Source organism: Zootoca vivipara, unplaced genomic scaffold (assembly GCF_965207765.1).
Source record: "Zootoca vivipara unplaced genomic scaffold, rZooViv2.hap1.1 HAP1_SCAFFOLD_30, whole genome shotgun sequence".
NCBI classification, from domain to species: domain Eukaryota; kingdom Metazoa; phylum Chordata; class Lepidosauria; order Squamata; family Lacertidae; genus Zootoca; species Zootoca vivipara.
Window position 1 is genome coordinate 85722 of NW_028291076.1, and position 27917 is coordinate 113638.

The window sequence follows — 27917 nt, forward strand, 5'->3', positions numbered from 1 at the left end:
AGCGGACTTTGTCCATAGAGTTTTCTCGGCAGGGATACTGGAGTGGCTTGCCAATTCCTTCCCCAGGTGAAATGCGCTCATTTCACACGCTAGCAAGGTTATGCTTAAAATTCTACAAGGCAGGCTTAGGCAGTATGTGGACCGAGAACTCCCAGAAGTGCAAGCTGGATTTCGAAGGGGCAGAGGAACCAGAGACCAAATAGCAAACATGCGCTGGATTGTGGAGAAAGCTAGAGAGTTCCAGAAAAACGTCTACTTCTGCTTCATTGACTATGCAAAAGCCTTTGACTGTGTCGACCACAGCAAACTTTGGCAAGTTCTTCAAGAAATGGGAGTGCCTGATCACCTCATCTGTCTCCTGAGAAATCTCTATGTGGGACAAGAAGCTACAGTTAGAACTGGATAGGGAACAACTGAGTGGTTCAAAATTGGGAAAGGAGTACGACAAGGTTGTATATTGTCTCCCTGCTTATGTAACTTATATGCAGAATTCATCATGCGAAAGGCCGGACTAGATGAATCCCAAGCCGGAATTAAGATTGCCGGAAGAAATATCAACAACCTCAGATATGCAGATGACACAACCTTGATGGCAGAAAGCGAGGAGGAATTAAAGAACCTTTTAATGAGGGTGAAAGAGGAGAGCGCAAAATATGGTCTGAAGCTCAACATCAAAAAAACCAAGATCATGGCCACTGGTCCCATCACCTCCTGGCAAATAGAAGGGGAAGAAATGGAGGCAGTGAGAGATTTCCCCTTCTTGGGCTCCTTGATCACTGCAGATGGTGACAGCAGTCACGAAATTAAAAGACGCCTGCTTCTTGGGAGAAAAGCAATGACAAACCTAGACAGCATCTTAAAAAGCAGAGACATCACCTTGCTGACAAAGGTCCGTATAGTTAAAGCTATGGTTTTTCCAGTAGTGATGTATGGAAGTGAGAGTTGGACCATAAAGAAGGCTGATCGCCGAAGAATTGATGCTTTTGAATTTTGGTGCTGGAGGAGACTCTTGAGAGTCCCATGGACTGCAAGAAGATCAAACCTATCCATTCTTAAGGAAATCAGCCCTGAGTGCTCCCTGGAAGGACAGATCGTGAAGCTGAGGCTCCAATACTTTGGCCACCTCATGAGAAGAGAAGTATCCTTGGAAAAGACCTTGATGTTGGGAAAGATGGAGGGCACAAGGAGAAGGGGATGACAGAGGACAAGATGGTTGGACAGTGTTCTCGAAGCTACGAACATAAGTTTGACCAAACTGCGGGAGGCAGTGCAAGACAGGAGTGCCTGGCGTGCTCTGGTCCATGGGGTCACGAAGAGTCGGACACGACTAAACGACTAAACAACAACAACATAACATAACATAACATAACAACAACAACATAACATAACAAAGTTACAGGTAGGTAGCCGTGTTGATCTGAGTCGAAGCAAAATAAAAAAATTCCTTCAGTAGCACCTTAAAGACCAACTAAGTTTATGTTTTGGTATGAGCTTTCGTGTGCATGCACACTTCTTCAGATACAATGAAAGAGAAGAGCCGGCTGAAGAAGTGTGCATGCACACGAAAGCTCATACCAAAATATAACATAATGAAATTAGTTGTGACAACTTTCAAGAAGAGAGTGGCACTTATTTCAGAGTGAACGTCAGCGTGCACTGATGTCTCTGATTCAGGTAAAGGTAAAGGGACCCCTGAGCATTATTGGCCGAGGGAGCCGGCGTACAGCTTTCAGGTCATGTGGCCAGCATGACTAAGCCGCTTCTTGCGAACCAGAGCAGCGCACAGAAACGTCGTTTACCTTCCCGCTGGAGCAGTACCTATTTATCCACTTGCACTTTGACGTGCTTTCGAACTTCTAGGTTGGCAGGAGCTGGGACCGAGCAGGGGGAGCTCACCCCGTCACTGGGATTTGAACTGCCGACCTTCTGATCGGCAAGCCCTAGGGCTAGGCTCAGTGGTTTAACCCACAGCGCCACCCACGTGGCGAACTCCAATTCCCAGCAGCCCCTGCTAGGGGTAAGCGGGCACTCCCTCCCACCCTCTCTGTCTTCTCTCCACGCGTAAAGAGCTCCCTCTCGCTCCTCCACAAATCAAGGCGCAGTTGGCATCCAAACCCCGCCCGCCGCTTCTTGCTAGCGAGTCACGCTGTGCCAGTCCTTGTGATGGACGGGACTCCGAGGCAAATGAGCACGCGAGCGTTCGAGGGGCGGGTGGAAGGAGGTCCGTACGTGCGTGCGTGGGCGGGGCGAGTGATTTCTCCGGCTGCGCTCTTTGCACTGTGGAGTTGGAAGCGCATCTCGTGGCTACAGCAGCGGGACCCCAGTGGAAGCCATGGGGGCGTATCTGAGCACTGTAAGTCCCCGGCCGGTTCCCTCTTTCTCCCCGCGCCTCCGCTCCTTGCAAAGCCGCTGCTCCCCGGGGAACGGCCGAGGCGGGAGGCGCCTCCCTGGGGTGCAGCCTCTGCAAATGGCAGCCGAGGGGCGCGCGCGCTTCTTTCTGCACCGCTTCGCCCAGCGCTGCCGCTTCCAGTTTTGCCTTCGCAGGGGGCTTGCCTGGGCGCTTTGCATGGAGAGCAAGTCCGACCGAGGGCAGCGTCTTCCTTTCCTTCACGTTTTTAAAATAGGCAGAAGGCCCTGTTTTGAGGTTGTTGCGCGTTTGCAAGGGGGACGGAAGGAGTGAGAGATTCACCCACACACCTCGTGAGTGAATTAAGAAAGAGGGAAAAAATAGTTTAGGGGGGAGAGAGAAATCGAGAGAAGACTGGTATGTAGGCCTAGTCTATCAGCTGCTCCGAAGCTTGCAGGGCGGGGTTTGTGACTCATCGTGCTTTGACAACTCATAGGAAAAACACTCCAGACTTTCCTGGCGATCACCACACTGGAATATAAGAGGCTTTTTGCCTTCTCTCTGTTGCTATCCATCCATCAGCTGTGGGTGGTTTTTAAAGTAATTTATAGAGCTTTGTTTTTTTATATATATAAAGGGGGTGTGCCTAATGTACTTTGATGTGTAATTATTTTATGACGGGGGTGATGACAATATATTTTGCATTATTACACTTTGGTGAGAGGCAGTTAAGAGAACATTATGTACCCCCAGCAGCTTGATCTAAAGAATTTTTTTTTAAGATCAATAGCCCAACTCAGTACATGTTTAGTAACTCTTGGCAAGTTGTGTTTTATTCCCAAGTAAATCTACATTGAGTCAGTAGTGATGTAGTAGCACTTACTCTTGAGTAAATATGCATAATGTAGAGCTGCATGCCTTACTGGTTTTTAATAGCTCTTACTTGAGCTATTATCTTATTTACGTTCAGTGGATTTTTTTATGCATAATTGGTGCCTTTGGAATGAGAGCATAACAGAAGGTGTTATCTTGCTTACAAAAGCACTGCAGTCCTTGGAGAAAAGTGGCGGAGCACATGTTTTGCAGGTGCAAGGTCTCTAGTTGAACCCCTGGTAGGCCTTGGGCAGCAGGATTAGGAAAGACCTTGGTGAAATGCGGAGATTTACCAAGAGTCACGCGTATGGAGCAAGTTGGACCAATATCAGAGGTATTTGCTTCTCCTTTTATCTCATAGCTCCTAAAGAAGCAATATACAGGAATGGCACGAATGGTGGGTTGGGAAGGAAGCCCAGCCACACACTCTTCATCCACCAGCAGGTGTCTGAGGTTCCTGCTCTCCAAAAGGATTATCAAGAGGTGCCAGGATCCGTCCATCCGTCCAGAGAAATACCAGCTGCAGGGACTACAGGGAGCTTGCATTCTCCCATACTGTTTTGTATTATTGCAACTTGTAAACCATATTGAGGATTATTCGGTCAGAAGGCAGAGTATTACAGTGAGGGGGGAAAGTATTTGATCCCCTGCTAAATTTGCCTGTTTGCCCTCTGACGAAGAAATGACCAGTCCATAATTTTAATGGTAGGTTTATTGTAGCCATGAAAGACAGAATAACAACAGGGAAAACCCCAGAAACCCAGAAGAAAAAAGTCTTCTGATGTGCATTATAATGAGTGAAATAAGTATTTGATCCCTTTGCAAAAGATGACTTAGTACTTGGTGGCAAAACAATTCAGAGAAGGAAAAGTTACCACCACAGTTCACAATAATGGGGTTTAATCATTGATCTCAGGTGCTGTTTGTTAGCCACTTACTTACGGGTAGAGCAAACTTGTAAGGTAATGTTGCTGGGAGATTCTGTGGTGGTGGTGGGGAATTCCCCAAAACCTGCCTTGCCCTTGCTAAGGTAGAGGGGGTGAATTATGCAAGGCTTAAGTGCATTGGCTCTAGGGCAGACCCCACATGGTCTCCTTCGCTTCACCTCTGTTGTTTATCTTTTCTTTCCTTTTTGTTTCTACTCCTGGCTTCCAGACCTCTCCTCCTCCTCTCCTTGTAACTTTCTGCTTCCTCTCCCTTCCAAGTTCAGTCGCAACTACTCTTGGATTTTTCTGTTGATTCTTACCAGCAGCTGTCACTTTCGTTCCTAGCTACATTTAAATAGCATTTCAGGAAGTGACTTATTCAAGGCAACGAGATGGTTGTCTCTGCCCTCCTTGTAGTTGTGTGTTTCACTCCATTTTTCTACTTCCCTTTTCTCTGTTCATTGAGTAGTCAGTAGTGGAAGAAAGTGAAAGAGAAAATGGCAAGAGAGGTGGAGATAACTGCACCTTCCACTCTCTTTTCTTAACCCCCACTGTGGTCTTTACTGTCTACCTTGGCTATGTCCCACTGTTCTCTGGCCACTTCCAGCCAGCCAATTCCTTACCCCCTCGCCCCAGCGTTTTCCAAAGGACTGTGCTGAGCATGCTTAGTCTCCATAGCTATGTGTTGGGGAAACCCAGCTGGATGGGCAGGGTCTATATAATAAATTATTATTATTACTCTTTTTCTTTTTTTGCCCTATTAGTTTTGATCTTTAGTTAGCATTTTGATTGCACTTCTGCAAACCTTGGGGTTTTCCTGAGACATTCCTCTTGTTTCTTGGTGACTGTTTTGACTTTCATCAGTGGTACCTCGGGTTGCGGACCTGATCTGTTCCGGGGTGCCATGTGCACCCCAAAAGTCCACAACCCGAGCGGCGCTTTCATGCATGCGCAAAAGCGCGATAGAGTGCTTCTGCGCATGTGCCAAGCGTGCAGAACGCTTGTGTGCAAAGTGGAAACCGGAAGTAAACACTTCCAGGTCCGTCACATTCATATCCTGAAAAAACACAACCCGCCGTGGACACAACGCTGTATCTTTATGTATCCTTGTTGGTAATCTTTGCCTCCCCAAATTTGCCTGAGCGCTCTGTTCGCCTTTGCTGTCCCCTTGTGTATTGATGGCTCTGTACATTACACTGAAAATAAGTGTGTCCTTTTTGTAATCAGTTGGATGTATGGAAGGAAAGAAAAATATATAAAATATATCACTTATGCATGCTAGATATTAGCAACATGTTCGTAGGAGAAAGGGTTCCGTTGCAGAAGTGACTTGGGAGAGTTGGATCAGTTTGAGACATTTGGAAAACATGGTCTATTGCAGTTGGCTTGACAGGATGAACTTGTTTTCGTAACAGGGATTGTGGGCATCATCTTCCCACCATTCCCTCTGGCCAGTCTTACTGAATTCCTCAGAGTCCTAAATTTGAATGTGCTGCAGGCTGCTTGGCCCCACCCTAAGGCTGGAGCCAAGAATCCTTAGCTGACCAAGGTCCTGGTTGAAAGGTTTAAGAACAGAATGCTAACTGGTTTGCATTTGTTTCTTAAGAAGACTAAATTCCAAGGGAAGGGAGAGAAGCCATATTGGTTTTTTATTACTTGACAATAATATTCTGATGTTTGAGATGTTGAATGTCTTCCAGGAAACTGTTGTAAATATTGTGTGTGTGTTTTGGCTTCCCTCACTGGTTCTTGGTCAGGAAGAACTACTAATCTGGAAAGTTCAGCCAGTGGGAATGTGTTGCTTGTTCTTTTAACCGACTCTCGTGAGGCTCTTAAACAAACTGATTCCATGTAGCGAAACACACATGCCCTCTTCATTCATAAAATGGATAATATGGTAGTGGTGCTTGGTTTGTGTGTTATAAGTTATGTTGTTTTATGTGTGGCAAATAATAGCAATAAAACTCACAATTAACAATGAAGAAAACTAGCAATTAATGAAATTAATAACAATGGCTATAAACCATGAATACCAGTGGTTTTTAATTAATGTTTAATAATAGGATAGAGAGATAGAGAGATAGATAGATAGATGTGGCCTTCAGGGCACATCTCGTCCTTTCAGGAGATGTATGATTCCTGTCTTTCTCTCTCTCTCCTCCCGACCCCACAAAAAACTAAAAGGTAACATGAAAACATCCTTCAAATTTCCCATCCTTGGAAGCAGCTGCCAATGAAATGAGATAGGGAAACTTGAAGTACCATGATATCATTATCGCACATTTTACTTGCTAGACACAATGAAGGGGCTTGGGGAGAAACATATTTAGAATTGCTGCCTTTTGTAGCAGCCATGCATCTCATGCAACAGTTTGTTGAATTTGTAGATGTTCCAGTAGGATCTAAAGATGTTAACCATGCCTTGGTTGTCACACAGGCTGCAGTGCTAATGCTGTGGCGATGGCTGCTTTCCCTGTCTTATGTCTTAGGTTTGAGAGCCTCTCAACAAGAGGATAAACCAGCAAGAATGGATTTAAAAAGTCATTGGCCATTCAAAGTTTACAAAACAAAATGGCTCCCCTGGCTTAAAATTAGATGGTAAAGACAGCTGAAGATGCTGTATTGTTGGCTGTGGTTGGGCAGCCTGAAGAAGGTAAGATTGGAAGAGCATGGAAAAGCAGTGCCAACTCCACTAGCCTGAGAAGTGGTTGACCCAGCCTCTGAGATTATGGTAATATGTTGTGGGTGGGGTGGTAATAGTTTCTGGCAGTATAGCATAGTGGGTAGAATGTTACTTGGACCAGGGAGTACTGAATTGGGAGCTCCAAAGTTGGATGCCATGTCTGTTGCCTAAACTCCCTGCAGGAAAGAATTAGAACAAAAGTAATAAAATTTTAATTGCATCTGGTTTTCTGGGAGAGACAGGCTGTAATGGGTCACAAACATAGGGTGGTTCACTAGTATTATGCGCAAACACACCATGTCAACAAGGCAGAGAGCTCCCAACCTGTCTTTTTCAATGGGGCATTCAGAATAAGAGTGTTTTTTATGTTCTCCTGCATTAGTGATTAACATTAGTGCTAGCCCTGGGAATATCTGATATTGCGGCTAGAGGAAAATATATGTCTGACTTTGTGGAATTAATTTCAGCTTACGTGGTATGATGTCTACAGGGTAGAATAATAAAATTGTAGAGTTGGAAGGGACCCCAAGGGTCATTCAGTCCAACCCTCTGCAGTAAAGTACCGTGCCCATCAGAGCTAGTGAAATCTAGCCTGGCGAAGAGAGGAGGGTCCAGGGGGTGGTGAGCGCTTCATTGCATAAGGGGTAGTTGCTGCCACCATAAAAGTAGCCACTTAGGGGCAGGGGGAACGGCTCTGGACCTAGTAGATTTTAACAGCTGTCACCCAGTTGCAGATACCTCCTTTTGGGGGAAGGTGATTGAGGGGGTCATCATGGGAGAATAACTTCAAGCATGCCTGGATAGGACTGATTATCTGGCTGCATTCCATTGTGGGTTGTCTGGGCTTGAGACCAAATCAGCATTGGTTTTTGTGATGGGTGACCTTTTGTAGAAAGGAGGACGGGGGGGGGGATGCAGCTTCTGCTCTCAATAATTTTTGATACCACTGACCCCGGTATCTTGTTGGACTAACTCTGTGGGACGGGCATGGTGGCTCTGTTTAATTCAGTATCAAACAGCACTTACATGTTGGAAAGAAAGAGAGCCACTGTATCATAACCAAAAGACAGTCATCCATACGCTCAATGTTAGGTGCTCAGCTGTTATTGGACTATAACTCTCATCATCCTTAGCTAGCAGGACCAGTGGTCAGGGATGATGGTAGTCCAACAACAGCTGGGTGTTAGGAACCAGTGTTAGAAACTCAGATATAGAAGCTGGGTGCCAAATGTCTTATTTTCAAATGAAGTACTCGCTGTGATTGATTCTCATTTAAACATGTGGCTGGTTCAGATGACCACCCTGAGCTAGGTTAAGAGCTTTGAGAACTTAAGGAAGAAAAGTCCCTTGATCCACATGTATATTGGCCTATTCCTACCTTTTTTCGTTAATGGTGACATGAACCATTCATAACAATTGTGAGCAGGGCAGTGGGGTGGGGTAGGTGAAGTAACAACAATTAACTATAACGTTCCGTGCTCTTGCTCAGGCTGCACAGAAAAAGCATTTTGGTTTCTGAAATTCATTCCGATTGTGCAGGTAAAATATAACAAATTTCAGATCCAAGGATCTCCAGGCATGCAGCTCCAGATGGTGGAGATGTCAGGCACCATCCTGGTGCCCAGGCATCTTCACTTGGTCACAATCACTTGGCTGATAGCAAAGTGTGCCTGGTGCCTCGGGAATTTTTGACACTGGATTTAACGTTGAGAAAGGCGGCTCCATACAGACAAAAACAGTAAGAGGAAGGAAAAGGAGGGAAGCCGAGGGTTATTTCTCTAGCTGCCAGATCTGACAAATCGCCTGAGACAGTGAACCTCAAGCACATTGCTCATGACAAGTTTATGCAGGAAAGTCTGTGTATGTAGACCAAATATCAGAGAATGCCTCACCATGCTGCCTGTGCATATGCACGAGTCTTTGTAGGCCCTCCAACCACTGGTTCCCTGTAACTTGGCTTCTCGCAGTGAGGGAACCGCCTTCAGGTTGTTTTGGGTTGTGTTTTTTTTAAGGAATACTAAATTACAGTAAGATGGGCTGCGTGCTTATAAATCTGCAGCACCTTTAAACAAATCATTCCACGAAGTTTGTCTGTTGCACTGGTATGTGGGGATATTCTCTTGCTCCTTTCCTTCCTCTCCTTTCATGATGATAGATTATCTCTCCTGCCCCTCAGCAGTATCTTCTAAGGAATTATAAACCACAAAGGTCAACCATGCAGGAGCAGTTAGATAAGTTGCCATCATGTATAATGTTCAAGAGTCACTCAGCCAAATCTGATAAAGAGCTTCCCTCGGAATGAAGAGTGGGAAGCAGTCGGAGTAGTCCTGCTGCTCTAGGCTCCAAGTCCAGATCTCATCCTCTGAGAAATGCCTGCTAGCCCTCAAATAACTTCTTCAGAGGAGAGCAAATGGCATGAGGCAAGGTGAGGCAGCCATCTCAAGTGGTAGAATCCATAGGGGCAGCAGATCCTGATGTGGATCTTTATTCCCCTTTGTGCCTGATGTAGATCTTCACTCGCGCTTCTTCCCTGGTGGGGAGGTGGGAACCATTCTGTGGTTCAGCTCAGGTGCTAAAATGTCTTGGGCCAGCCATGAGCAATTGCAGCAGCAGATGGAGATGCAGTCTTGATCACTGGGCATCTTTCCCTCAGAGTGGCCTTCTTATAAAGCTGGTTACTGAATTATGGATAATAATGAGCAGCTAGTAATAATGAACACCTGGGACCCAGGTGGAGATGTGGTTAAACCACTGAGCTTAGGGCTTGCTGATCAGAAGGTCGGCGGTTCAAATCCCTGTGACAGGGTGAGCTCCCATTGCTCGGTCCCAGCTCCTGCCAACGACTGGACCTAATGGTCAGGGGTCCCTTTACCTTTAGTACATGATGCACAGGTATCTTACACTTGATAGTCATACAACTTAGCATATACCCACAAATGCCCTCCTTGTGTGCATCGCTGTAAGTTAGATACTGTGATCGAGTCACATGCAGCTTCCCTTCTCATCCTGTAAGATCTGTATATTATTATTATTATTATTATTATTATTATTATCATTTTAAAACCCATCCAAGTTATTTTTAGTTGCATCCTTTTGTATTGTGCAGGTCCATAATGTATGTTTGTGCTTAAGAAGTGTTGATCGTTAAATTTCTAGGCCCTTGGCTCTGATTCTGGCTCAGAAAAGCAAAAGTCCTAGTTAACACAAATGAGACCTGTGTTTGTCATATTTATATTATGGCTGCATAATGACATCCACCATTTGTTTTTCTAAGACGAACTGCTGGTTCATAGCCCATAAATGTTGGCTAATAGTTAGGAAATCTACGTGTGTGAAATATCAGTTGGGAAGATATGCAGCAGGCATTGTGCCACAGGGAGGGATCAGGTGTGGATGTATGTGAAAAACAAGGGCTGGTAGTTGGGAAGAATCAAACAGCTATGAATTAGCAGAATGTACCTTGGGGATTTGGTGTGCGGTGGTGGATCTCCTGTTTGCTTCCATTTGTGCTAGCATTTTCATTCTCATTACATCTCCCTCTCGATGGATATAGGTATGTAGGGAGATAAAGGGACCTCTGACCATTAGGTCCAGTCGTGACCAACTTTGGGATTGCGGCGCTCATCTCGCGTTATTGGCCGAGGGAGCCGGCGTACAGCTTCCAGGTCATGTGGGCAGCATAACAAAGCTGCTTCTGGCGAACCGGAGCAGTGCACGGAAAAGCCGTTTACCTTCCCACTGTAGTGGTACCTATTTATCTACTTGCACTTTGACGTGCTTTCGAACTGCTAGGTTGGCAGGAGCAGGGACCAAGCAATGGGAGCTCACCCCGTCGCGGGGATTCAAACTGCCAACCTTCTGATCAACAAGCCCTAGGCTCTGTGGTTTAACCCACAGCGCCACCTGTGTCCCTCATGTAGAGAGATAGGTATTTGTAAATAAAGCAAATATTTTAAAATGCCATAAATCTCCTATGTGCTTTTGCCACTTACCAGTACAGAGGGACTATATTTTCTCACTTCATCCCTCAGGAAAATAAAGATTACTTGAACTGATGTTTTAAAAGGAAAATTATAATATATTTAAAATCTTATGTATTGCCTTGTGATAATATGCTACTAATGTGATGCTACTTGCTTTTTTATTTTTTATTTTGCTCATAAATGTTTACTGAAATGTTGATATTTAGAGTCATGGTAGTGATACTCTACTTTCCCTTTTTGTGTTGCAGTTGGGAAGAGTCGCACTCTCTCCAGTATACTTCGTGATCAGTGTGATCATGAGAATTTTCTCTAAGCCTCTGCCTCCCATTACCCTAGAGAATCCAGATGTGAAATATGCTCTGCGGCTGATTGACAAAGAGGTAATATTCACCTTAGCTCAATTTTTCCTCTCCTCCTCCTGCCAAGTTAAGATAGAGAACAAAATGCACCAGGATTCCCAAACAATCCATGGAAAACCGAAGTGTGTGTCTCCCACTCTCCTTATAAGCAAGCATGTTTATTTTCTAAGCTGACAGGCAGTTCTGAAACATGGCTTGGTGCTGTTGTCTAAACCACTGAGCGTCTTGGGTTTGCTGATCAGAAGGTCAGCAGTTTGAATCCGTGCGACGGGGTGAGCTCCCATTGCTCTATCCCAGCTTCTGCCAACCTAGCAGTTCAAAAGCACACCAGTGCAAGTAGATAAATAGGTACTGCTGTGGTGAGAAGGTAAATGGCGTTTCCGTGCGCTCTGGCTTCCATCACTGTGTCCCGTTGCGCCAGAAGCTGGCCACATGACCCAGAAACCTTCTGTGGACAAACCAGATACCTTGGCCTGAAGCGAGATGAGCGCCACACCCCATTAACCAGTTTGACTGGACTTAACCATCCAGGGATCCTTTTCCTTTACCTCTTATCTTGGTTATAAATATATGTGGTAGAAGAATGTATAATACTCAAGCATTTGCACCTCCCTTCAAAGCACTGACTTGCCTGCTGTTCCTTTTTCAGGAGATTAGTCATGACACAAGAAAATTCCGTTTTGCCTTGCCATCCCCAGAACACATTCTAGGCCTTCCTGTTGGTATGTTTTTATTTGAAGAAAATGAACACTTTTTGCAGTGCATCTGGATGTATCTAATATCATCTATCTGACTGTCTGTCTGTCTGTCTGTCTACCTGGGGTCTTTGCGTGTAGTGGAGGAATAGAATGGGAATCCAAGACATTTGGTTGAATTGTGGGGCTTTGAAAGAGCCTTATGAGCAGCCCACTCACCCACCCACTCCTGTATTAAGCCTGTGCCTACGTTTCTCCATTGGCAGGTGGAGTAAAGCTCAGGTGAAAAGTATTTATGATCTTTTAAAATTGTCACAGCACCCACAAATACTGTATATTCCTGCGTACAAGACTACTTTTTAACCCAGGAAAATCTTCTCAAAAGTCGGGGGTCGTCTTATACGCCAGGTTGTATTTCTTATACGGCGAGTATATCCCGAACTCTATATTTTAACTGGAAAAGTTGGGGTCGTCTTATACACCCAGTTATATACGATGCTGCTGCAACACTGAGCTAGATATGGATCTGGTCAGTACATGAATGGAACATCTCCTGGGAGCTCATGGCTTTAGTTCCAATATGGAAGGAGATAAAGTCAGAAAGCAATGCCAATAAGTGCAAAAAGAGTAGCTTTCAACATTTCTGATGCTTCACGGATCAGTGTTTTCCCCCTGGAGAGATCCAGTCTTTTATACATTTAGCTAATCAGAAAGATGCCCCCACCTTGCTCTTGGGACACAAGTGGTGGCAAAGGCAGAATGGCACTGCAGCTTCCATTGTCTTCATACAACTGGCTTAAGGACTTGATGAGTTGGTTTACTATAGCCCCTCTGTCTCTGGTTGCAACACAAATTCTTCTCCTTCTCTGGTGTTGAGATGATTTGTCCAGGAGAACAGTTGTGCTGTTGGTCCACCTCTCTTACCACCTGAGAGCAAGTTCTAACATCTGAGCTTCCAGAAAGCAAAAGTATCACACAAAGCCACATGTTAGTCCGACTTGTTAATATTGCCCACAGATCAACCATGAGAATAGGTGTGACCATATAGACAGTACTTTGTGTTATTGATGTGTAGTATGACCATGGGGAAAGTTAGCCATTCTGAATACCGTAAAACAAGAAGAGTCAACTGCTGGTCCAAGGTACGTAGTTTAGTTCTTGGGCTGAGCCATGTACACACCTGGGTAGGAGACCCCCTTGGGGCTCTGTGCAGATGTGGGCCACTCTGGTAGTACAAACCTATACACGTCTACTGAGAAGTAAGACCCATTGAGTTCAGTGGGAGTTAACTCCCAGATAAGCAAGTGTAGGATTGCAGCCTGAGTTCCTGAATTCTATGTGTAGGAAAGAAGTGCAATAAATTTTTGAGCTGGCTTTATAGTGTAAATGTTAAATTGAAAATTTAGAGAGGGTGAGTTGAAAATTTAGGGAGGGTGAGTTAGTTTTACATCATTTTTTTAAGAAAAATGAAGCTCTACAGATGGGTTTGCTGATTTGATCTAGAATGGCCATAACGTAACATAGTCTTTTGGGAGAGTGTAGATTGGTACCTAGTATGCTAAAGGGATGTCAATATCAAGGATAATGTAAGCATGTTCTTCAGTCTCTTCAAAATATGATGTATTTTTTAAACTTACAAATTTACCTCTAGGGCAGCACATCTACCTCTCTGCAAGAATTGATGGGAATCTGGTGATCAGGCCCTACACACCAGTTACCAGCGATGACGACAAAGGTTATGTGGATCTTGTTGTGAAGGTAATGGCTGTTGAGAATGATCGCTTCAGGGCGATAAAGCAACAAAAATTTAAGTATCTCGTGACACTCTGTGAAGTATTCAGTCTCATTTGAAACCCTCACAGATGGCCCCTGTACATCCATATGCTTGCAGTGTGGTAGTGAAACTCTGTTGTTAATTAGTCTAGATTTGCAAAGGATGTGAAGTGAGACCTGTTTCTTATCCTTGTGTTGCCCACATAGAAAACCTGAAACTAATCTGGTGTATACACTATTTTTGTTTTTTGTTTTAAAGCTATCCTTTTTTCTATTCTCTCTCTTTTAAATAGATATATTTCAAAGGAGTTCACCCAAAATTCCCTGAAGGAGGGAAGATGTCTCAGTACTTGGAAAGCCTAAAAATAAATGACACGATTGAGTTTCGTGGACCCAGTGGACTGCTTGTCTACAACGGGAAAGGCAAGAGTGGTTTTTATAAATAGCATGGGTTCATAAGAAACATCATGTTCCTTATATTCCATGGGTTCCCCACATGTTGCACTTCAGATGTTGTTGGAACTCCATTTCCCATTATCCCTGACCATTGAGAAACGGATGAAAGTTAAGAGTCATGCAGTATCTTGTTGGCTGGCTCTGCTCTATCCTATCCTAACTTCCTCTTAAATGGAATAAGACAACAGTTGTTTTCTTAAGGAAAGCCGGCAAAACAAGATGCCTTTAAACGAAAAGGAAAAACACTTTGTGCTAGCAGCAGAGTAAACTGGATAATTTGGTCAGATGGAAAGAAAGTGAGAGGGTCTCCTACACAATGGAAGATGTGCAGAGAATAGGGTTGTGGGGTGTGTGTGTTGCAGGTGCCGTTTGTTACCAATTTCCAACTCCCCTGCAGGGAGTTCTTTGTGCACGTTGGAGCCCATTTGATACTCTGAATGGGGCCAATGTGCATATAATGGAACAAAGCAATACTTCAGTCATTCTGAACAGGGATTAAGAACATCTACTTCCTAAATCAAACCAGTTACCACAGGAACTCTGGTTGCTTTCAGATAACTGAAGCACAATTTAGTCTTCATGTGCTGTGGTGAGTCTTGAGCTCAAACATGTCTCCTCCCTTTGCTTGCTTGCAAGGAAAGAACTTGCCAGCCGTAGCAGAAGCTATGTAACCAGTTTCCTGGTTCAGAATAAGGCTGGTATTATTACAAGCCATGGTGTTGGCATCCGTCTGTCTCGGGAGACAATGGAGTGCGCTTCCGCGGGCAAAGTCAAACTGTTGCATTAGCAGCACTGAAGTGACCTCCCTGGGATGCTAGCCTGGGCAGTGTGTAAGGGGGTCCTGGGCTGCCCAGACAACAAGACCTCCCTCTTGGCCTTCCTAATGTGGTCCAAAGGAAAGCGGCAATATGTTTGGCATCAGCTTGTCAGTAGGAGTGGCTGGAAGGAGGCATACGAGGCGCCATCTTTCATATTCTTGCACATGGAGTGGGAGAGAGTGCATGGGCACAGCTCCTGCTACAGCACGTTCTCTCAATGCTAAACCCTGAATAGCACTGTGCATTAATGCAGCCTCTCTAGTAGAAAGGTGTAGGGGTTTCAGTAGTAAGTAAACCACCACGAGATTAGCATTTTCCCTAGCTTATGTTTATTTTCTCAGAGGGCAGCAGAAGGTCTCTCCCTATTCTGCTGAGGCAACAGGGGTCTCTAGGTGTTGTGAGACTCCCGTCATCCCTGGCCATTGACCGTGCTCACTGGTGCTGATGGGAGTTTCTGTGCAGCAGCATTGGAGGCCCACAGGTTGCACATTTCTAGGTCAAGGTTTTCTTCCTCCAGTCTCCTAGTTAAAGGTGGGGAAATTGTGGCTCTTTTCAACTTCTGCTTCTAGACATAAAACCACTGTTTATGTCCTTTCTTGCTATTTCCACAGGCGTATTTGCTATTCGTCCTGAAAAGAAATCTGAACCGGTTCTTAAACATGTCAAATATGTGGGGATGATAGCAGGTGGAACAGGTACAAAATAGATTGTTTGCGGTCTTTTTGTATTGAGTTTGTTTGTGTTCTCTAAGAGGTGGCTTTGTTTGACTTGGCTGTGTCTGGTTTCCCCCCCTTCTCTAAAGGAATTACCCCCATGTTGCAACTCATTCGGGCTATCATGAAGGATGAAGAGGATCCCACCATTTGCCATTTACTCTTTGCTAACCAGGTAAATAGAAGTCCCTAATTTTATTTTTTGTGGATGTTAATCTGAAGGAAAGGCAGGATTTTGGCAGGGCTAAGAAAAGCAAGGTGGTGGTATTTTTTAAAAGGAGAAATATTCATAGATGTTCAGTGCAATCCTACACGTTTACTCGAGAATATATCTATAATTTACATAGGACTTTATTCCCACATAAGTGTGCATAAGCTTGCAGCCTTACATCCCCACTTTTTCAACTGCTCAGAGCAACTTGCATTGGGTTCCCACTGTGTTCCATCTCAGAAGGTTTCTGGACTCCTCCTTGGCTTCAGCAGGAGAACTAGGTCATGTTGCTTCAGACCGTGCCATGGGCTAGGAGTGGGAACCTTTGACCCTCAGGATATTGCCAAACTAAGCACAACCAGTGACAATGGAAGTGGTACTACTGGAGGTCCGGTCAACATTGAGTTTCCAGACCTTGTTGGCCTTACAACTCTTGGCCAGTAGATGAGATGATGATAGTTGAAGTGCAGCAACATCTGGGAACACAAAGTTGGGGAAGCCTCCTCTAGGCCAGGGTGGAGAACCTCAAGCCCAGGTGCTAAACGTGCCCCTCCAGGCCTCTCTGTTGGCCCTTGGGACTGTGCCAAGGCTGCATTCTCTCCATAGGCCACATCATTTGCTAGTGGCACCATTTCACATCTTCAAATGCTTTTGCCTGGGTGGAATGTGCTCTTGAACTGTGATAAGAGGCCTTGGCCTGGGTGGAGAGAGGTACACAGAAATCTCAGCCTACCATGCAAAGGTAAAAATTGCACTCATCGCTCCACCCAATTTTCACTCTGACCCCACCCAACGTGGCCATGGCCCACAGAAGGCTGCCCACAAGACAGTGTTGCCCTTGGACTGAAAGGGATTTTCTACCCCTGCCTTAGATCCTGGGACCTTTTGTATCCTTGCTGATATGAAGAGACTGAATCTAGTTTTGGTGTTTTCATACTCAGTTGTGCTAGATGTCTGTATTGGGATGATATATCAAGCTACACACATTGTTAGTCCATCTTAAATCTTTTTTTACACCAAAATAAAAGTAGCCCCAAAACTAAATAAGTGTGCCCTCTAATTGCAACCTACCCCCCAATAGATTTATCTGAATTTAGAGTTTTCTCCACAAGGTGATTTACAAATTTAAATCCTGTAACATAAACTTTATTGATTTTTAATAACGTGCTTCTGTACGTCCAAGATTCCTTCTGCATTATTTACCCTCCATTGTGGCACCTCCAAGAATAGCTTTCTTTTGATAGAGACAGCTCCAGAAATAGGTGTCTTCTCCCAGCAACAACAGGTGCAGATTAATCTTTCCTTGCATCCCTAAATATAGCCTTTTGTTTTGTGCCAGATTCCTTTGGATGGGTAATATTGCTCCCTTTCATAAGGCAGTTGCTCTAGTCACTTGATCATTTGGATTGCTCTTTTTTTCTGCACGTTTTCCAGCTCTACAAAATATACACATACCGTATACAGATGTGCACATCTATATTATATTGATGAGCAACTGATATGGTTTCTTCAGTGTTGCCTAGCTGCAAAAGATAGTGGCGCTGGGATGGGAAGAAGCCATGCAATGTTTATGCTGCTTTTCTGTAAGGGGTTCCTGTCCCCTTAGACTGACCTGTCATTATTAGCCTTCCCTGAATTCCTTCTGGCTAGCTAGATGAGGCCTGTCCAAATCACAATGCACCAAGCTGAATGGAGCCCACCAGGCAGAAACCGAGGCCTGCCTGGAGTGCTGCCGTACTTGAATGTAAGACTCTTGGTGTGTCAAGAGTCTTAGCAGATGAAACCGGAAGAAGTGTCCCTTACGGTGCTTTGAGAAAGTAGAGGGTTATGAACATCACTACAGTGGTACCTCTGGTTAAGAACTTAATTTGTTCCTGAGGTCCGTTCTTAACCTGAAGCACCACTTTAGCTAATGGGGCCTCCTGCTGCCGCCGCGCCGCCAGAGCACGATTTCTGTTCTCATCCTGAAGCAAAGTTCTTAACCTGAGGTACTATTTCTGGGTTAGCGGAGTCTGTAACCGGAAGCGTTTGTAACCCAAGGTACCACTGTATATAATTTCTTGCAACTTCTGGCATTATCAAACCATGGTATCAAAGTAGATGGCATGCATCACTAGACCAGTTTTGTTATTCCTTGCTACCAAGAGTCCAGTCAGACCTCAAACCATAGCCTCATGGAAAAGTGCGGTGAGATAATGGCTTTCTAATTTACGCCTGTTACTGTACTTCCTTCTTCATTTACTGGTTTGGGAGTGGTTTTACCTATTCTTTAAAAAAAGTTTGTACGGTGGACAGCACAAAGCTACATAAAAAAACTGCTGCTCCTTTTTTTCTTGAACAGACTGAGAATGACATCCTGCTACGTCCAGAACTTGAGGAAGTGCAGGCTCAACATTCAAACCGTTTTAAACTGTGGTACACGTTGGATAGAGCACCTGAAAGTAAGTCCCTTATTCCATTATGGTTATTTCTCATGGTTTTTTATCTTCTTAGTTGCCCATCTAAAAATATGTTTGCATATGTATTGTACAAGTACACCTGTTACGTGAGCCAGGATTGGTGGTAGCTGAGTGTTGAGTGCATGCAAGAAAACTCCAGTTTGCTGTGACAGATGCCAGGAAAAAAACAGACTTCTGTGGAAAATGTCTTCCAACTGTAATCACAGAATTGTAAGCTGGAAGGGACCCAGAGGGTCATCTAGTCCAAGCCCCTGCAATGCAGGAATCCTGCCCACAGCTATCCCTGGGTGGACTTGAACCACCAACGACCTTTTTAAAGTTAGTTGATACTAACTTTGTGCATTAGCACAATGACTCCTGAATATGTGAAGAGGCTCATTAGAAATGGGCTTTGGGTTAAATGAAATTTCTGACTGCAGTGTTGGACTGGGGATAGCTCATTCACACATGCTCACTATCACCTGGTTCACAAAATACAGTGAGCCCAAACTATGGCTACTACTTTGCTCCTAGAACAAATATTGGTTACAGCTTTTGGTTAGTGAGGAGAGAGCTTACTCGTCACTCCTGGTTCAGACAACACTTCAGTTAAATCTTGGCTTAACTCAGTGCCGTGTGTGAATCAGCCATTCTGTTCTTCAGCACCAACATAGGACTTTCTCCGCATTGACTTTGTCTGGGAATTAAAATCTTCATCAGAAACCCTTCTCTGGTCTGCCCTCCCTTGGTAGATTAGGTTGGTAGTAACTACAGAAAGGGCCTCTTCACTGGGGCACCCAAATTTACAGGATTTCCTCCGTATGTGTGTTCACCTGATTCCTTATTCATTATTTTAGGGACTAGACAAAGTTTGCCCTCTTGGGTTTTTAATGGCATTTAAGCATTGTATTTGTTCTTACTGTCTCATGGTTTGTAGTGTCTGAGGCAATAATCACATTGAAGCTTCTTCTTTTTTACAGCAGAGTAAAAATCCATGAATACAAAGTATATATATGCATTTATTTTCTTTGGTGTCTATAGATACTAACTTGGATTGTGGTCTTTCCCAACTAGGTTGGGATTACAGCCAAGGATTTGTGAGTGAAGACATGATCAGGGACCACCTGCCCCCGCCACAAGACGACGTTCTCATCCTGATGTGTGGCCCCCCTCCAATGATTCAGTATGCTTGCATTCCCAATCTGGATAAATTGGGATATTCCAAAGAGATGAGATTTGCGTACTAAAGGGGAATGGAGGAATGATGAAATCAGAATGTGTAAGTGGGGAAAAGAATGGATGGAAGTGCGTGGAACAACAGGGAACAAGGCAGAAACAGTGCCTGAGGCAAAGGGGTGTGAAGCTGCATTCAGAGAGACTGCCAAACTCTCTATACAAGTTTGGTGTCTTCTTATTAGTGACACGCTGAAAATTCTGTACTGGATATCTGTGTTGCATATGGTATCTTTAGCTTCGCTATGCTTAATAAATCTGTTGTAAGGCCACTGGATTAACTCTTTCACAATAGATAGGCAAACTGTAGCCGGCCTCTTGCATCACCAAAGAGTTTCTTCCTGATATAGCACGCTTATGTGATGGAAGGAAGAGTTTTCTTGTCACGAAGCTCAATAATTGAAATTTCATTATTGCCTTTATTTGAAGATTGGTGGTTTAGCCAGTTTGGGGTGGGGGGTGGGGAGTGTTGCTTATTTAATGAAAATACATTAGAAACCTTTGTATACTGAGAACACACAGCTGATTTATTGTCTCACTATAGAGCAACGTCTTCCTTAAGTTTCTCTTGCTAAGCATTCCCAAGCAAAGCTTTGTACACCAAGTGTTCCTTAAAATGCTTCCTCCCTTCTTTAGTAGTGAAGTGTGTAAAACAGCCCAGTGCTGAAGTCCCACTGATTTTTTAAAAATGGTATTTCAGTTGTAATTGATTTTTTGGAAGTCGAGTCACGTTTGGAATGCTGTGGGACATCAAACAGTTACTTAAAGCTCTAAGTGTGTGTTGTATATATCTTCTTAAACTGTAAGCTTTACAACTGCCAGAAGGGATCGGAAAGCAGGTATTCTTTAATATCTGGTAAAGAATGAAGACTTCTACAGATTCCAGAGAGATGCACGTAAGGCCTATTAACTGCAGAGATATCGTGTGCATTTTAACTACTCTTTTTATATAGATCTTTTTATAAGTTGCTAAATAGCTTTGTTTGTTAAATTAAAATTCTGTGGCCAGATTCCCCCCAAAATTAATTCCATTGTGTATGAACGTGTGTGTGTGTGATGAAGTCTCGCATTCTCGAATGAGTAAGTTCTAGTCTCTTCCAGACATCTTTTTTTTATCTGCATGGGCTACTATCCCACTTGGACATTGGGATAAAAAGCCACATTGAAATGAAGTGAAAACTCTGCAAGCTGTGCAAGCACTCCTCTTGGGTGCCTTCCAGTTATTTCAGTTGGGGGTGGGGGTGGATTGTGCACAAACAACTTTAGGCAGACTCTGCCTTCCTTTTGTCCATTTCATTAAAACTAGAACTGCAGCCTGGCGTCCCTCCCTGTGCCTTTGCTGTTTCTCCTTCCACCTAGAGAGAACAGGCTCCTCAGTCTATTTGAGCATGCTTCTGTCCTGTCCTGTATGCTGATTCCAAGGCTCTTCTATATCTTGCCCTGAAGCATCCTGTGGGCTGAGTTGATCAGTTTCAGGACTGCTGCGTAGCAGTACCATACTTGCCCTTGTTGGGAGGAGCAATGTATGGTGTTTTGAGGAACAAAAGCAAGCCACTACAGTACATATATTTGCTGAAATCTTTTGAGAAGGGGGTGGGAGGGGTTGCAGCCTGATTGAATGCCAGTCAAGGGTGCACAAGTTAGGACCTGGAAAGTGGAAGAGCAAGAGGCCGAAGAAGATAGAACAAAACACTAGAATGGTTTTACTTCTGTGTGTGCTAAATTCCTCGATTGCTTATTTTCTGCCACAAGAGTTGCTTCAAAGTCCATGTAACTATCTTTTTGCTTAATATTTTTGTATATCACTGTGGGCAAAGGGAGCCTTAACTTTTTAATAAATGTATTATTGAGGTGTTGAACAGCTCTGGCTTGCCTCACACAAACTCTCTTATAGGACACATCCTACCTGTTCAGCAATTAAATTTTCCAACTGCAACGTGGTAGAAATAAAACTTTTTTTGCTTACTTATTTCGTTTACTTATTTCATGGATGTCATCTTACCTTAATGTTGGACTAAATGTAAAAAAACAAAAAAAAACAAAGGTGAAATAAATGTTCTCTGACATGGCTCACAAAGGAGAACGCAAAATATTTTATTATTTCTACCCTGCCCATTTGGCTGGGTTTTTCCAGCCACTCTGGGGAAACAGTTAAAATGGCTCTGTATCCAGCAGAGCCAGCAAGATAAAATAATAGAATCATAAAATTGGAGAGTTGGAAGGGACCATGGGGGGGGTCATCTAGTCCCACCCCTGGCAATGCAGAGAGTTCATGACCCTGAGATTTAAGAGTCCCATGCTCTACCAACCAAGCGAAGTCAAGAAGTCAAACATAATGTGAGGGCAGAGAAATCAGCACTTAAATACTGTAATGATGGGAGATGTACTTCAGCAACAGCAGGAGAGAGCAAGGTTGCTTGCGTGTGAACCACCCTAGTGAAAAGCTCTAGACTAGAATTCAAAGCTTGCACAGACCTTGCTTGACCTAACAAAGTTTGCTTCAATATAGAAATAAACAGTAAGTCAGATGGACAGACCTTTCTGCAGTATAATTAACAGCATGCATTGGAGACCAAATGAAGCTACTCAGAAGTCAATTATTCTATTTCAGTTATTTAAAGCTCAAGCACATTTTCTTCATAATCCTTAACTACTCCAAAGTACGCCAATATGATTACCTCTGTATTACTACTAACTAGATAATTGGGGGGGAGGGGTTTGAGAACAAGTTACTGAAGGTTATCCAGTCTGTCCATGAGTGAGCATGTAGCAAAAATGCCAACTATAAGCAGTACAGTGGTGCCTCGCTAGACGAATTTAATTCGTTTTGCTTCATTTTGCAAAGCAGCTCCCATAGGAATGCATTGAAGTGCGGTTTCCCATAGGGTGCCTCGCAAGATGGAGAGAGAGAAAAAATTCGTCTTGCGAGGCACCCTATGGGACGAAAAAATTCGTCTTGCGAAACGCACCATAGGAAACTTCGTCTTGCAAGTCTCCATTGAAATTGCAAAACGCTTTCGTTTTGCAAGTTTTTCGTCTTGTGAGGCATTCGTCTAGCGAGGTACCACTGTAAGTCCATCTGCACACACACACACACTTCTGTTCCAGGGGGTTCTGATTCATACACCCTCCCTCTGATAGATTATATGAATGGGAGTTGAGGTACCAAAAATCCTACCTTAAAAGACATGCTCTTCCATACTGGGTGTATTTATAATTTGGAAAATGTCTGGTCTGGCAGCCTCTTGCATATGGTCCTTGCCCCATCTTACAAACAGCTACACTATCCTTTAGACCACATGTACATGACTAAGAAGTTTTCAACAAGGGGACACAAATTCTGTTCACAACAACTGCATATTAACAGCTCCTAAATTCACTCCTCCGTGTGCCTGCAGGGATAATGGCAGGATCAGCTGAGTCAAGCAAGATCCATTTCCTGCTCCCACCTCCCCCTTTTTATAGCCTTTAGAACAGAGGAAATGTTTTGCTAGTGTGCATCAGGCTATCTAAAAATGGCTCTTCCTGGTCATTGATATTTCTAGGTAGGCAGTACAGCTTAACAGCTGCCATTTATATATTAATTTGGCCTATTACTGTGTGCAGCTGTTGACTTGCACCATGATTTTGGCTTAACCAGAGAGAAAATCTGACAACAGGATTGAAACTGACTTGCCTGTTGCAGCATGCTTTACGTGCAATAAGATGATGAAATCGAAATTTGCAGGGAGCAGATCATCATTTTCTCAGTCCCAGTTCCTTGTATACAAATAAAAAAGCATATAAGAAGCCACAGAGCAGTTATCAAACACTCATCACACAAGGTTTATTATGTACTGGGTAGTTTTGAGGTGTGCTTTTTTAAACCCTCTTGCTTCACAAGTGTCAACCATGAAGAAAACAGGAATGAGGGGGTGCATGCTGATGGCAAATCACACACTTGTAATGGAGTACAGAGGAACCTCGGTTTATGAACACCTTGGTTTACGAATTTTCGGTTTACGAACGCCGCGGACCCATCTGGAACAGATTAATTCACTTTCCATTACTTTCAATGGGAAAGTTCGCTTCAGTTTATGAACGCTTCAGTTTATGAACAGACTTCCGGAACCAATTACACCCATGCTTCGGGTTAAGTACGCTTCAGGTTGAGTACTCCGCGGACCCGTCTGGAACGGATTAATCCACTTTCCATTACTTTCAATGGGAAAGTTCGCTTCAGTTGATGAACGCTTCAGTTTAAGTACTCCGTGGACCCGTCTGGAACAGATTGATCCACTTTCCATTACTTTCAATGGGAAAGTTCGCTTCAGTTTATGAACAGACTTCTGGAACCAATTGTGTTCATAAACCAAGGTACCACTGTATTTAAAAAGAGGCTATCAGAGGTTTGCCATATGCAAAGAATATCCAAGAACTGTCCTGCAGCCTTGGTGGAATTAACAGCCCCACCAACTACCTTGTGAGGGAAAAGGGTTGACAGCCAACAGGCCAGCAGAAAGAACACTCTTCCACTGATTTTCTATCACATTATCAGATCTTACTGATACAGGAAACCTGGACCAGGGGTGACATATTTAAACTGATACCTCTCCTTTACATCTGGAGCTGAACTGGCGAAGAGGCATGGCAGAGCAAGAGGGGAATTGGGGATCCTTATTTCTACCGTAACAACATCCGCTCCACACCAAGGTCCCTCCCTTCACTTAAGACATACACCATGACTCTTCTGCTCCACCTTAACAAGAAGGCTCTGTTAATTATTACTGAAAGATGGGAGAGGGCTGCTAAGCTATCTCAATAGGCCAGAAACTGATGGAAGTTGACCAGAAAAAAATTCATTTCGGGTATCTGTGGCTAGGTGGGATTTGCTTTGTGTATCTTCAAAGCTAAGATACTCTTAGCTTTTGAGACGCATAGACCCCTTCTTGGCTAAAAACATCACATATAACCAGCCTTATGCTCTTGGTTCGTTTCCTGTGATACTTTTTGGCCCATCATCTTGTCAAGGGTGGAGCTTTCATTCAAGATGACCTCAAGGTGGTATATTTTTTTCAGGTTAAATGGCTAACATATATAAGTGGTATTTTCCATTGTTTTACACTAGACACAAAACCTTCCCATGCAAATTAGTCACAGCTTCCTGAGTGCCAGCACAAAACTGGGTGTCCCTGCTCCACCTCAGCTAACAGAAACCAGTTTCTGAAGTTTTCATTTCATTTCTGAAACCAGTTTTCATTTCTGAAGTGCCAATACTTCCTTTGCGCTTTAGTCCAAACTAGGGAGGGTGGAAGAATATGAATGTTTCAAAGTAGCCATCCACTTTTGTATTCTGAGGGTAGTTCCATTTCATTGGCCTGGCCCGTCAGACACACCATGCTTTATTCAAAGCAGAACGCTTCAGATCACCAGCAGTTATTTAAATCTTTATTGCTTGCAACTCTACACAGGTACTTGGGTGTAAACCCCGAGAATTCAGTTGGACTTCCTTTTGGAAGATTTCAAAAAATAGGGTAGCAAGAAACATCTGAGTTAAAAACTGCTACACTGACGCCTGCCAATTTCTGCTGTTTCAGACAAACGATTCTATGACCTTTGCTTCAATCCATAGCAGTTCTGAGAATGATTGGGCTACCACAAGAAGAATCAGAAACTAATGTCCCGGCTATGCAACACGCACAATACACAATAAATCCAATATGGCTGAACTATCCACACCTGCGATGTTGCTTATTTTATGCTAGCAATAACAACTGACACAAAATATGCAGCTGAATCCCCACTGTTCCTTTACCACATCAACTTATTACATGTCTCTCTGTGTGCACAGCTATTTTAAAAAAAAACATAAGAAAAGGAAGATACAAAATGAACAAACATATTTAGCCTAACAAGAAGCCTAAGGGTGTAAAAAGAGTTAACGGCCAAGTGTTGTATCCAACAAATTTGCCCTGTACAGGCAAAGACTTCCACTTGTGCAACAGGAATTTCCCCTCCCTCTGCTCTCCCCTCCCCCATGATCTGGTCCAGAGGTTTGGGGGGGGGACCCACAAAACTGATTTGATGGCATGTACAGGGGCAGGATGAACAAAAGCCATCATCTAAATAGGTACTTGCATCAGATAAATTCATTACTTAGCTTCACTCTACCTATTCCAATTACAGTGGTACCTCGGTTTATGAACACACTTGGTTCTGGAAGTCTGTTCATAAAGTGAAGCATTCATAAACTGAAGCGAACTTTCCCATTGAAAGTAATGGAAAGTGAATTAATCCGTTCCAGATGGGTCCGCGGCGTTCGTAAACCGAAAATTTGTAAACCGAGGTGTTCGTAAACTGAGGTTCCACTGTAGTAACAATACCAACAACAGCACAATAGCTATGTGATGTGTGACACTTGTTACCAATCCATGTTCCAGCCTCACAGTAAGTGAGTCCTTTCCTGTAACTCACGATACACCATGGCCACAAAGACCTTGTTTACATTTACATAACCGTGGAAGTGCACCCCTCCTGCCGTGTGGGGCAAACAAGCCATGCTATGGAAAACTGGACTTTTTTCATTCAATCAAACCCATTGAAATAAGGAAGCTCAAAAGGAAGCAACTGAGACATCACCAGCTAGTTAAAGCAGCTTGCTAGAGAGCATGTTATAAACGCCAGCCAATGATAACCAGTAGACAGATACATTGAATGAATGGTGTAAGATAGCACTGGACCACCCACAAGTGATTTGCCATTGCTCTTCCACTGGCTAAATGAGGTCTCATACTTTTTAAAACTGAGGCTCCTGTCTAAGCAATATATAAGATTTCAAAGCGGGCTTCTGCACCCCACCCCCCACCCCCATATTGATTTTCTGGCCCAGATCTACACAACTTTCACAGGCACAGAGGTCTCTTGTTAGCAAATATTTCTCTAGTTTGTGTTCAATATGAGTGTTCCAGTGTATATTTGCTGATTTGCACCATCAATGAAATTATCAGAAAGGGCCAGTTGCACAAAACTTCTTGCATGCCTTGGGGTCTGGGCAAGAGAAAGCTTTGTGCTGCATAAAAACATCGAAAGGCTGATCTCTACAGTTAAGGGCAAAAAAGGGGTTATTGAAAACCTTGTATATATATCTTTTGCAAAGAAGAGATTAAATTCCAGAATTTTTTTTTTACTTCTCTGAATAGGTATTTATTTATCTAGCATGACATACATATGTTTATGCTGACTACTTTGTACACACGCATCCAAATAAAATATCATTTATAGCACCCATTTATGCTAACTGCTTGGCTGAATCATGAGTGTTTTAGATTACTCTTCCCTCCCCCAATCCCGTAGAAATAATAAAAGAATATTCTTCTAACCAGCAAAATGCTGTTCATCCAACTTCCATTTACATCAGCGTTAAGAAATGAGAAGTTGATGTTGCTCATATGTGCAAATTAGTGTTTAATTCACTTAATGTTGTTTGCGCATTTGCACTTGCCCGTCTTTGATTCGCTAGTCACAATTTTACCCCCTGTACTGTATTTTATTGCAACCAGTGTGTGCCATTACACAAGGTTTGCAGTATTTTTTTATACAAATGTGAGGCTGCTGGTAGGTGATCTTAATTCATAAATACATTTATTCACAATTAACGAGAAAGTAATTGTTCCACCATGGATCTGTATTTATTCAGACACCCAGGTGGCCATGAACAAATTTGTGGAGTCCGTGTTATTAAAGACAGTCATTCCGCACCTGTATATACTGTATTGGCAAATCTCTTTGGAATAAACAGAAACCACAATCTGATAACAATTCTGACAACCATAAATAAATGTGTGTGAAGAAGTGGATCAGCGCTGGTTTATGAAATCAAACTGAGGGCCAGTCTATACATGCAAATAAATTACATGATAGAGCAGGCTTCCTCAAACCTGGCCCTCCAGATGTTTTGAGACTACAATTCCCATCATCCCTGACCACTGGTCCTCCTAGCTAGGGATCATGGGCGTTGTAGGCCAAAAACATCTGGAGGGCCAAGTTTGAGGAAGCCTGTGATCAATCACATGCTTGAATGCCCCCCATGGTGGTGGTTTTTAAAAAAAGATTCCTTGCAAGCAGAAAGCTAGCATGTCAGGAAGCAGGCAAGGTCAATCTGCACATTCAGGTATATATTGTTGTACAGTTTTCAACAACAGCTCATAATAGTTGAGCGCACACCAAACACCCAACTTTAACACTCCTGCAAAGGTCTCTGGATTAGTATTCTCAAACTTTTGAAGTACTGAAATTGAAAAGAATTGCTTACATTGTAGATGTCAGACAACCTCTCCAAATGTTTGCCACATCATCATTTTACGCAGTTACTAAATTAGCCGCAACTATTTCAGGGTGATGGTGAACTGGAAAGAGAGAGACACTCACACA

General features: G+C 43.5%; 1 protein-coding gene across 2 annotated transcripts; it reads left to right on the forward strand.

The window, feature by feature from the left end:
• Positions 1 to 2237: 2237 nt before the first annotated feature.
• On the forward strand, positions 2238 to 21473 carry LOC118083826 (NADH-cytochrome b5 reductase 3). Of its 2 annotated transcripts, none has more exons than XM_035112744.3 (9): positions 2238 to 2353; positions 11061 to 11192; positions 11821 to 11893; positions 13518 to 13624; positions 13933 to 14062; positions 15525 to 15608; positions 15716 to 15801; positions 18179 to 18278; positions 19350 to 21473. In XM_035112744.3, the coding sequence occupies exons 1-9, from the start codon at positions 2333 to 2335 to the stop codon at positions 19520 to 19522; spliced, it is 906 nt and encodes a 301-aa protein (XP_034968635.1). In that variant the 5' UTR covers positions 2238 to 2332; the 3' UTR covers positions 19523 to 21473. The 2 variants fall into 2 exon arrangements, with proteins under 2 accessions (XP_034968635.1, XP_088516333.1); XM_088660207.1 differs by having other exon boundaries at positions 2265 to 2700.
• The last annotated feature ends 6444 nt before the right edge of the window (positions 21474 to 27917 follow it).

Coding starts and splice junctions, on each gene's coding strand:
- LOC118083826 (XM_035112744.3), top strand. CDS start 2,333: ATGGGGGCGTATCTGAGCACT. Junction 11,894..13,517: donor CATTCTAGGCCTTCCTGTTG/GTATGTTTTTAT, acceptor ATTTACCTCTAG/GGCAGCACATCTACCTCTCT. Junction 15,802..18,178: donor ATTTACTCTTTGCTAACCAG/GTAAATAGAAGT, acceptor TTTCTTGAACAG/ACTGAGAATGACATCCTGCT.